The following is an 11,383-nucleotide window of genomic DNA, read 5'->3' as shown; positions in this document are numbered from 1 at the left end:
AAAATAGCGCGTACTACCAACCTAACCGTATTAATTTTTTAACTAATGTCGCCTGACAATTTACCTAGTTTTTGATTGATCCCCGTTTTAAAAACACGTCAAAATCATGTACTAAAGCCCCCTTCACACTTGTCAATTTCTTCTTTTTAGCTCTGTTATGAAAATTCCGTGTTCTTTGTGCGATACCATCGACACGAACCTTGCGGCATGCAAATACTGCTCTAAACAAATCCGACAATAAACTAAAATTTCCCGTTTTAATTGTCTTGGAAAAACACTAACTTACTTAATTTCACGTCAATAAAATAGGACACTGTAAAGTGGACCAACGACTGTTGGTTAATAACTAAATCAATACCACCCTAGGGCTGTTCGCCCCCTTTTGAAGGATTATTTATGCCGCAACGACGACATGTACGTGTGTTCTCACTTTACCTCCTGCTAGATGAAAAACGTGCGGGAAATGAAGCACGTAGTGATGAAGGAGAGAAAGTGCAGTGGTGATAATAAAGTTAAGGGAAAAGAGGAATTGCGAGGGTTGTCGTGGTTTCTAATTTAAAATTTGCAAATTTTGGATTTTAGGGTCAATTCAAAATTTGGAAATTTGTTGGATTTATTTTTTTAACGTTTAGGGAATGTGCTAAATTCTAAAACAGAAATAAGAATTTTAAGAAGTAAACATTGTAATTTGCTGGACGAACTGATAAGTCAAAATTTCTCACAAAAATGTGTAAATCTGACAGTTTTACATTACAAAAATTAAATTTGGTCAACTGATTTCTATGGGAGCGTTTATTGAATGTACCAAATTACAGAATTTTTGAACAAGAACTAAAATTTCTAGAGTTTCTAATTGGCAGGACAAACTATAATTTTGAAGTTTCTGAATAAAAAATCTAGTCAATACTACAATTTTGATGTCAAAGCGATACGATTTTGTGAAATTATTGGATTACAGGCGTTTCTTGAGTATACGAATTTACAGAATTTTAGATCCAGAATTAAAAATTTTAGAATTTTTACTTTGCAGGACGAACTAAAAACAATTTTTTTTTCAATTAGTAAATCTAACAGTTTTGACTGAAGCGGAATGAGATTTCGTCAACTTATTACTTTAGGGGCGTTTCTTGACTGTACTAAATTATAGAATTTTAGAGCAAGAAATAAAAATTTTAGATTTTTTGCAGGACGAACTAAATAAACATTCAGAATTTTTAAGTAAAAATTTGTGAATCCTACAATTTTGATGTCAAAGCAGTCATGTTGAGGAATTTTTTAATTGAAGGCGTTTTTTGAGTGAACGAATTTCCAGAATTAAGAATTTTAGAATTTTTATCTGCAGGACAGTCTGAAAACTCAAAATTTCTTAGAAAAATTTGGAAGTTTCCATAATTTTGTCGTTACACCAATGAGGTTTTCTCAACTTATTATTTTTGAAGCATTTCTTAAGCGTTTCAAATTACACAGTTTTAGAGCTAAAAAAAAACAAGTTTCCTGTTAAATTCTGAATTAAATTTTGGGTGATAGTAAGTAATAATTTTTCGTGCTCTAATATTGATTTTCCTAATTTGTATCTTAAACATTCCCAAGTTGCTATGGAAACAAAGCTATTCTAACATTCCGTATCGAAATGGATATTCTAGCACTGAAAACGAATTGGAAAATAGCGAAAATAGCTCTGTTACAAGAACAAATTAGGAAAAATAATATAAAAACCTCGTTCATAAGGCCATTTAGGCTCTCATCCATTATAAAACTCGCGGCTTTGCCGCTCGTTTTATAAACTTGGATTCGTGCCTAAAAAATTGCCTTATGAAACTCGGTGTTTTAATATACTATTCTATATTGAATTTTTGATAAATACCAACAGAAAATACATATAATTACCATAATTCAGCTAGAACTAATCGAGATCCAAATCTCGTTTAATAGATTAAATTCCATATTCTTAGAATTTTTATTGCAAATTTGATATATTCTAGAAATTCGATTTTTATTATGTACATTATTGAATTTAATATTACAATATTTCAGTCTAGAAATTCCAAGATCGCATATTATTAAGTTAGACACGAGCAGCGTAATGTTCTGCTTTAAATTACATAGAGACAAAATTACCAACAGTTTTCAAATTCAAGGTCTCTTTAGTTTTACGTTGTAGCAATCTTACGTAGACTATTGTTTTTTTATTTGTTTACGCATTATCTTTGACTTAGTTAGTTGTTGACATTGTTAAAAATAGACTCCACTTACCTCCTGAAAATACTAACGAAAGCGTAATATAATAGTAATTTTTTTCCGCTTTTCTTTGTCAATTTTAAACTACAAACGTTTCTTACATTTCTAAATGAGCGAATATCACGCAACCATAAAACCATTAACTCGCTGTAGTTATTTGAATGACTTTTAGTTTATTGATATTAAAGGAAGCCTTTTCTTGTGATTTTGGTTGCTTTTATCATATCATGTTGTTCTTTCCAGATGCGTCATGTGTGCTTCTTCCACTTTAGTTACCCCTTTCCTGTAATGGATTTGAATTTTTCCCGCCATGTCCCTGTCAGCTTAGTCCCTCCCAATCTGTCTCCTCCCATCATTTGAGCCAATGTTGTCACAGTCCCCGCCTCTCCGACGACGATGTGTTCATATATCCGGACGAGAGGAAACGATACAATTCGACAAAGCAATACGAAACGGTTGACTCTATATAACTAAAAAGACAATATTATCACGATTAGTGAGTACAGTAATAAAGAGAAGACGCCTAATGTTAGTTATAAACGCCGAATTAACTGTTATAGCCCATGATGGGTGAAGTAGCAGCGACTTGTTTCTTATTAACGATAGTATATTTTGTAAGCGGATGAAATATTTTGTAGTATTTTTAGCCACTGTTAGAGATGTTGAATTTGTTGACCATTTTTCTAAATGAGATGTTAAATTCCAAGGTGCTCAAGCACACCAAAGTCAAACTGAAGCCAACGCGTGCACCCCTAACAATCATTTTGCTATAACCGCAAGTACAAAGGGTCCCGTTCGCCCCTCCCGCTTGATGATGGGCCTCGCCCCAATCCTCTCACCTCCAAGATACTAAGACTATGTACGCGGCAGCAGGGGGCGCTTCCCTCGCTTCCCGTCAAGCCCGTCAACGCCAGAAACAGAAGCAGCTGCAGCAATTGAAGAATCAAAAGGAGCTCAAGCCGCACCAACCGAAGCAGTACCATAACTACACCGATGACGCCGCCGGGCCTAAACTTTCCCGCGTCGAAAGAGGGGCGTTACGGCCTCCTCAGCTTCCCCACGAGAGACGCCACAGCGCCTCGAACTACCACCTCAAGGAGCCTCCAAAGAGCAGACTCAAGGAGAGTCCTTCCATTTCCATTCCTGTACAAAGTCATCCACCACCGCCATGTTCGCTGGTAGAGAACCACGTTGCGTCGACTACCTCCCTCCAACTCCCCCAAATCCTCATCCCGGAAGGAGATGGGAGGTTGGAGAGGAGGTGCAGTTTCGTACGGCAAGTCGAAGAGATGGAGAAATGTCCAGAAGGGGGCTTGTTGGACAAGTGTAATCATCTGTGCAACTTTGAGATTAAAGACAGGGTCTGGGACACCAAATATGGGGACTTCGAGAGAGATGTGTTTGGGAGTCTGGATTATCCGTTCTCCGAGGTGATTATCACTTTTCGCACGTTTGTTGAGATGAGAGTGTGGCGGTTTATATTCCTTGGCGGTTAGAAAGTAAACAAACACGGATTTTAGATAGTCGGGGGATGCGGTTGTTATCTTTATCAGAGGAGTTACGAGCTAAATCGCTCGTTTTTCGGGTCTATGTAAACTGAAGCGTTGTATACAACGTGCCGAAGTTTATATTTAAGTATTTAAGTTGAATAATCTTGAAAATCGGTAAATAAAGGCAAATTAGTGACTATATTAAAAAACTAGTTGTATAAAACTCGTGTTTATGCTATTTTTTTTAATTTGCATATTGAATACAATTTTTTTACGATGCTATTAACGCATTAATAGAAAGTAAAATAGTAGAAACGGCTATTAACGCATTAAAAACAAATGCAGTAATAGCTTAAAAACTATTAAAAAAATTGTCGAAACAGAATTAAAAATTGTCGAAATAGAATTTACACGCCAAAATATTTGAAAAGAAAAATTTTAAATTCCAACAAAATATCCATTTAGGGACATTTTCCTAAAACAGTTAAGTTGGTAAAACGTGTCAGCTGTCAAAAAATTACGTTTATAATTAGATATATCTTCGACAAGCGAATGACAGGAGTACCAACACACATAACAGTGTTTTAATAACTATTTTAAAGCATCGAAAACAATTTTAAATCAATTCTTTAATAAGGCTCTGAAAGAACGAAAAACAAAAGAATCTTTGGAAATTCCTTACATTTTTTTTTAATGTTCTTAAAGATTTATTCGTGTTTATTTAGTTTGTTGCGGTTTAAAATATGTTGGTAACTTTGACAGATGTCATTGTTCACGTAACCCTCCACGATCAGAGCTACCAACCGATGTCATATTGAAGGCTGTTTTTATCGAATATCAAACTCTTCATTCTCTTACAATGATTGAAAGAGTTGAAAACTGCTTTCCATTTAATCACCATAACTAACTGTTGCGTGATCTAACAAAGAGTTTATTGAACTCATAGGAGAAGCCAAATTTTAATAGACTCTCTAAATACGAAAAACGCGAAAAGAAAGGGTATAAATTAAGTTCCAATTATCATTTCGCGAATTATTATTAAGTACCCTTTTATATGGATACGCAAAGCTGTTAATGCCTTTTAAATATTAAAATCGTTGTGTCGCCAACTTGATTAAATCAGGACACCTACCCGGGGAAATACTGTGTTAATAACTTATCGATTCGCGGGGAGACAGTGGCGTAGGGGGAGGTCAAACCTTAGAATGCACAACCCTGACATTGTCATTATAGTACTATTTCCCCAAGACTCGCCCCTTTGCGTCTAATGGCATAATCGATGTCGATGACAACCCGCAAAATTCTTATCTCCATACATCGGGGCCACGTCCTCGTTTCCGTTTCCGGTGACGACAGATCGACCCTGACTCTGATCCCGGATTCCTGTAAACGCCCGGAACGGGCGTGATAACATCTGATGGACATACTTGATATTGACATGGCGTCAATAATTTGTTTGAACGTTAAGACGCCATGTTGAAGTTTTTTTGTTACCAACACTATTTGGTATTCATAGCGTAGTTTGCACCTGAAAACGTCGATAAAAGCGGTTGCACTAGAAAAAATTCGTTGCGTCTATGAATTCTGCCGTCATGTGGAAAACACCCTCATAAATTATTAGGCGACACGCAAGTGCTGTGATGGTCTTAATTACGGAGGTTTTTGACTTTACTTTGATATGTTGACATGTCTCTCTTGTTTATACGTAATCAAAACGGTGGATAAACAACGAGAGTGGAACTAGGACGACTAATGGATCGATTGGACTTGTTTTATGACCAACAAACGGATATTTGCTTCTAATTAAACCACCGACCTGCAGAGAAACGGGGAAGTGAAAGTATCGTATTAAGCGACGGCCAATTTAGGGGCTGGACTTTTTTTTCGCTAATAGTTTTAGCCGGCTCATGTGAAATGCTTCCAATGGGTGTCAAAGCTCTACTTTGCGCACCTGGGACGCAAAATATTGCCACAACAATAGCACTAGTCAACAAACTTAGGAAGCAAAATTTCTAAAGTCGAATTGCCTTCTGATTCTGAACCCGAAAGTAAAATTTGCAAAACAGAATCAAGTGGCAATTCTGTCGCCTAGGGTTGGTTTGGCCCCCAAGTTCGGCTCGCTGGTACGATACTGTTGCAAAAAAGTCGACTCTCTTAGGTTCCTCCGGCCAGCATGCGCTCTTCGCCACGGATGTCTCAGTGAATTCCCGACCCGGAAGAAAAATGAGAAACCGCTTCGACCCGGGATAACTTAGGACCAAACCAAAATGCACAACCAAGGGGCCAGCAACATATCAATCTATACAAGGATAAAACCATCAGACCAGAACCAAATCTTGTGCTAGACGGAATATTTTTGGAAAATTTAGCCCTTCCCACGCTTGCTTCAATCGACTGCCACTATACACGCCTAACTCTACGCTTAAGCTGAACTAAAATGCCTTTCTATAATCGTCGTCTATATACAGTGTGATCTATGATAGTGCTATTTTTGTATGTGATCTTTTTCGTGGGTGTTCGGGTATTCGCGATGGTCGGGTACTCGGGGAAAGCCCAAAAAGCAACAAACGGTGAGGTTTACACTGCATGAGCACAGCAGCATCTGCAGGGATGCAAGCCGCCTTACTCATTAGAGAGAAACAGCGTCTCCGGAAGAAGAAGTTGAGGAAAGGGAGGGCGGAACTGCCGAGTCACATCGCGACGAGGGAAATAGCGCCCTTTCCACAGTATCCACCTGGATTTATGGTAGGTCGTACCAAAATTCATATACAAACCTCGTAAAACACTCCACGGACGTCGATAATAAATATCACCCCCTTGTGAAGGCCGAATTATAAACCTAAACAATGTCACCCCTTCCAGAAGCTGACCGTTTTACGACCCCATAAACTCCACAATAAAAGAAATTACGTTATTAAGACCGTTACTGTTAAGTCTCTTGCTAATTGGAAATCGACTCTAATTCTTCTCAGGGTTGTAAACGAACCTTTCCATAAGTAAGAGTCGGTGTTTCAACGTCGATAAATAAACAGCCCGTCAATCTTCTTACGCACTGTTTGCCCGAAACCAATCTGAGTAATTTGTCGGTGCATCAACAGGTATCGGAAATCAAGAGACCCTGGCGATCAAAGGCGGAGGGGAGAGCAGCCTTGGCCTGCGACGTCGGCGTCGCCACTGGCAACCGCCTTTGGAGACATTCACTTTGACTTGCATCCGAATTACTTGATATTTTAACTTTGCTTTGCCAAGTTTGATACAAACCGCATGATTGAATAGGCTTTGAAATTTCTACGCAGTACTACCAACAATAACGCATTTTAATAAAATTCCTTCGGCGACTTTTGACAGGTGACGTGCCGCCATCCGTCACGATAATGCCGTCATTTCGTACACAACGCTTTGTGATTGATGTACATAAAGCGCGGCCATTTTAGGGAAGTATACAAGGTCGTTTTTCAAAAAACCCCTTCCGTTTCGTGCGATAACTGTTAATGACGATGCAAACTGTTGTTTGTCCCGAAACACGAACCGCTGCTGATTTTTTAAATACATACAACGCATTGATCGCTTCAATTCCCCGCACTACTCTAATCAAATTGATCGTGAAACGTTTGGTAAACATTGTTCGAAGAGAGCACGCAACTTGAGATTTTTTCAGTGTGATTGTTTTTCGAAAACGTCATTTTGTGTGTGTGTAGTGTTCACAGGGCCGTGCAGCATGGCAAGAACGAGAAAGAGGGAGACGCTGTTCACTCTCCGAGGAAGCGCGGCAACACCGTATCAAACAATCAGAGGCTCATCATCGGTGGATGAAAAGAAACAGAGTAAGGGAGAGCCCTTTCAACGCATGAGATCTTTTACAGATGCTGCTTGAGGCCCTTTGCAGGTTACAGTGCATGGCATGATGTTCAAAGGGGCCGACGCTTTGCTTGGCAAATGACTAGGCACTTGCAGCTAAGGCGCTAAAAATTGCTTCAATTATTATTTTTATACATATTATGGGCTTTCTTGGGGTTTGGGGCTTGTCTGAAAAAACTCAGGTTTGGTGCTAATGTTTTATTGTTTTGCTGATTCTGCTTCCCCGGCGCATCCACCATTTTTCGGTAAAATGTTTTTGCGATTTTTTTTGAAAGTTTTTATCTAATATTTCCTGTGATGTTTATACAAAAATTTGACTAGTTTTGAATCCTTTTCACTTTTTAATCATAACTATAATAACTTCCAAGGAAAATTTATCTGAACGATTTGATTTTGCGGCCACAAAAAAAAGTCAAAGTGTAAATTTCGTAATTGATTTTTTTCTAATTTTGTTTTATTATTTTTATTAATTTTATTATTTTTAGTAGATTTAAATAAAATTGTATTTAGAAAATATTTTTCTAGAAACTCATGAGAAATTCTCAGATTTAAGCTTTTAGAATTCACAATCTCAGTTCCTAGATATAATTTTAAACATGCATCTCTCAATTTCTAATCTAAAAAGAATTTTATGAACTAAATCCGTAGAATCTAAAGTAAATTTAGAGGTTATTAAAATTGAATTTATAGAACCCAAAAAGAGAATTTAATTTAGAGAGAATTGAATGAAGAATTTGGATAGAATGGAATTTAAAAAATATAATAAATCAAGAGTATAACAACTTAACTCTGTTAAGTTTTAAATGTCTTTATTTACAAGGAATATAATTATTACAGTAAATTGCCTTTGGGGTCAGGACCGCTAGCCGGTGCTCTGTCTCCGCAGGAGTCTTTCTCGCTTGTTCTTTTGGGATTGGGACCGCTGCCGGTGCACCGCTCTCAAAGAAAAGTCTTATTGAAAGATCAAGAAACCAGTGCTCGTTGTTGGTGGCGGTGCATCTTATAGAGGGTTGCGGGTGACCGTTACAATACAGCGCTGAGCTGGACCAATGAATCGTGAGGGTGGTGGAGTGGGGTCTTTGGCCGTTATGTCCGAGAAGGCGACGGTGGTGCCTAGGCAGAGGGTGGGGCGGAGCGCATTGACACTATTTTCGTTACAATCTCCCCCTCAGGCCCATGAAGACGACTCGGCTAGTGGGCCTGAATCTTGCATGGTCGACCTCGTTTTCGTAGGGGAGCGATGGGGTTGGTCGCTGCGTCTAGAGGTCCTCTAAATGGTATTAGATCGGATGCGTGGTATACTCCCAACACCAGGTCTGGTTGCGAGGGACTGGCAACTTCAAAGCTAGTGGCTCCTTTCTGTTGGAGGATTACATAGGGGCCATCTTGCTTAGGGGCAAACTTCGAGGTGTAACCTTTGGAGGCGTTGCTGAGTGGATGGGTTTTTACCATTACTAGGTCACCAGGGATGTATGGGGGAGTGGTTCGTCTTTTTCCGTCGGCGTATTTTTTCCGACGATCTTGCTCCTTTTCATGGGTTTCCCGGGCCTTCTTTAAGGTATCATCGAGTTCTAGTAGAAGAGGTGTTGCTTCTGGTATGAAGTTTTCTCTAAGCGTGATGCTTCGTAAGTCGTGGGTGACGTCGTCTACGGTACGGAGTTCACGCCCAAACATCAAGTATGCCGGACTATAGTCTGTACTAACGTTCCAGGCGGTGTTCATCGCGAATCGAATGGCTGGCAATTTCTGGGGCCAATTCGGATGAGGTTGATCACCTAGTAATATTGCTAGTTGCGTTTTAAGGTCACGATTCTTTCTTTCCACAGGGTTGGCTTCTGGGTGGTACACTGGGGTGAATGACTGAGATATCCCCAGACAGAAGGTGATTTTCTGCATTACGGCACTAATAAATTGGGTGCCATTGTCACTGACGAGACGTCTGGGTAGACCATAGCGTAGAAAAACCTCGTTAATCAGAGTGCTAGCGCACGTTTCGGCGTTGGCTTCGGTTAACGGGAATACTTCAATCCAACGAGTGGCGTAATCTTCAATGATCAAGACCCATTTTTCTCCTTTCGAAGATGGGGGTAGTGGGCCAAATAAATCAACGGCGAGTACTTCCATGCGCTGTTGCAGCACCGGGGTTTGTAGTAGCCCAGCGGGTTTCATGTTCGAGGTTTTATACCGTTGACACTCGAGACAATTTCTAAGATAATCTGTAATGTAGCGTCGCATTCCCGTCCAGTAATATCGTTGTGCAATGCGACGCGTTGTTCGTTCGATTCCGTAATGACCGGCAGTTGGTGAATTATGGTATTCTGCCATAATCTTTGTGCGTTCATGACTTGGAACAACGAGCTGAGCGTCATCTCTTTCACCATCTTGGGAGTATCGGTACAGTACTCCTTGATTTAGGATGTAGCCTCGTGTAACCCAGGGTTGAGTTAGGTCAGCACTAGATTTAGTGATATCTTCAATGATTTTCTTTAACTCTGGATCCTTGAGCTGTTCAGCTCGGATCTCGTCTGCTTTTCGGATTGGGAAGTCAACTTCCACGGTGCTTATAGAAGTAATTGTCTCTTCAATCGAAGGTCTAGAGAGCATGTCTGCGACTACATTTGCTTTTCCAGGGGTGTATTCGACGACCAGGTTGAAAGGCTGTAGTTGAAGAGCCCATCTGGCGAGCCTTCCGGTAGGTGTTTTTAATGTCATCAACCACTTAAGAGGTTGGTGGTCAGTGATGACAATAGTGGATGATTCTTCAAGATATCCACGAAACTTTCTCACAGCCCAAACGATGGCGAGGGCTTCTCTTTCAGTAGTAGAATAGTTTTTCTCTGGGGTGGTTAAGAGTCGGCTTGCATATTCGAGCGGTTTCTCTTCAGGACCCTCCCCCTGGAGGAGCGCCGCACCGATGGCGTAAGAACTAGCATCAGTCCTTAGTATGAATGGAATGTTTGGATCTGCTTGTCTTAAGATAGGGGCGGCGACAAGATGACTCTTCAGTTGTTCAAATGCTTCCTGGTGAGTTGGACCCCATTCCCAAAGGGCATTCTTTTTTAGTAGGGTGCACAGAGGTTTCGAAATAGCCGCGAAACCGTTGATGAAGCGTCTAAACCAGGAGCAAGTTTGTAAGAACGACTGTAGTTGTTTTACGTTCTTTGGAGAAGGTATTTGTGTGACGGCGCGGACTTTTTCGGAATTTGTTGCGATGCCGGCCGGTGATATTATATGGCCGAGGTACTGCACTTCTTGGCATCCAAACTTGCATTTAGCTCGGTTGATTCGTAATCGGAATTCACGCATTCGCTCGAATACCAACCGCAAATGTTGTAGATGGGTGTCTTTATCAGGCGAGATGACGACCCAGTCGTCCAGGTATGCAAGTAGAGAGAGCTCTGGGAGTCCAGTGCGAAATCGATCCATTAGTCTTTGGAATGATGCGGGCGCGTTTCGTAGCCCAAACGGAAGTCGCAAGAATCGAAAGAGGCCGAAGGGACATATAAAGGCTGTCTTATCTCGATCTTCCGGTCGCACCTGGATTTGCCAGTATCCGGCCTGGAGGTCAAGTGTGCTTATACACCCAATTTGCCCAACTGACTGCAGAAGGTCGTCTAATCGTGGCAAGGGGTACGCATCTGGCTGCGTGATAGCGTTGAGTCGACGGTAGTCGATGCATGGTCGAACGGTGCCATTGGGTTTGGGTACCAGCACTACGGGTGCTGACCATGCGCTATCGCATTCTTCAATGACCTGGGCTCGCAGCATCTTCTCGATCTCTGCTTGAAGTAGTTCTC

General features: G+C 40.5%; 1 protein-coding gene across 2 annotated transcripts in view; it reads left to right on the top strand.

The window, feature by feature from the left end:
- Positions 1-3,092: 3,092 nt before the first annotated feature.
- The window catches only part of LOC148171211 (uncharacterized), a 28,692-nt gene continuing 20,401 nt past the window's right edge, over positions 3,093-11,383 (top strand). Inside the window, exons 1-2 of one of the 2 annotated variants that reach the window (XM_088042430.1) lie at positions 3,093-3,668; positions 7,427-7,552. In XM_088042430.1, coding sequence (XP_087898556.1) covers positions 3,096-3,668; positions 7,427-7,552 — 699 coding nt within the window. In that variant the 5' untranslated portion in view covers positions 3,093-3,095. The remainder of the gene's footprint in view (positions 3,669-7,426; positions 7,553-11,383) is intronic. The other variant, XM_088042431.1, reaches the window with a different exon arrangement.

The sequence above is a fragment of the Gnatocerus cornutus genome, chromosome 7 (assembly GCF_029298725.1).
Source record: "Gnatocerus cornutus isolate USDA-ARS CGAHR chromosome 7, icGnaCorn1.1, whole genome shotgun sequence".
Taxonomy (NCBI): Eukaryota; Metazoa; Arthropoda; class Insecta; order Coleoptera; family Tenebrionidae; genus Gnatocerus; species Gnatocerus cornutus.
Note: the sequence above shows the minus strand (reverse complement) of the source record. Positions and strands in the feature narration are given on the sequence as shown.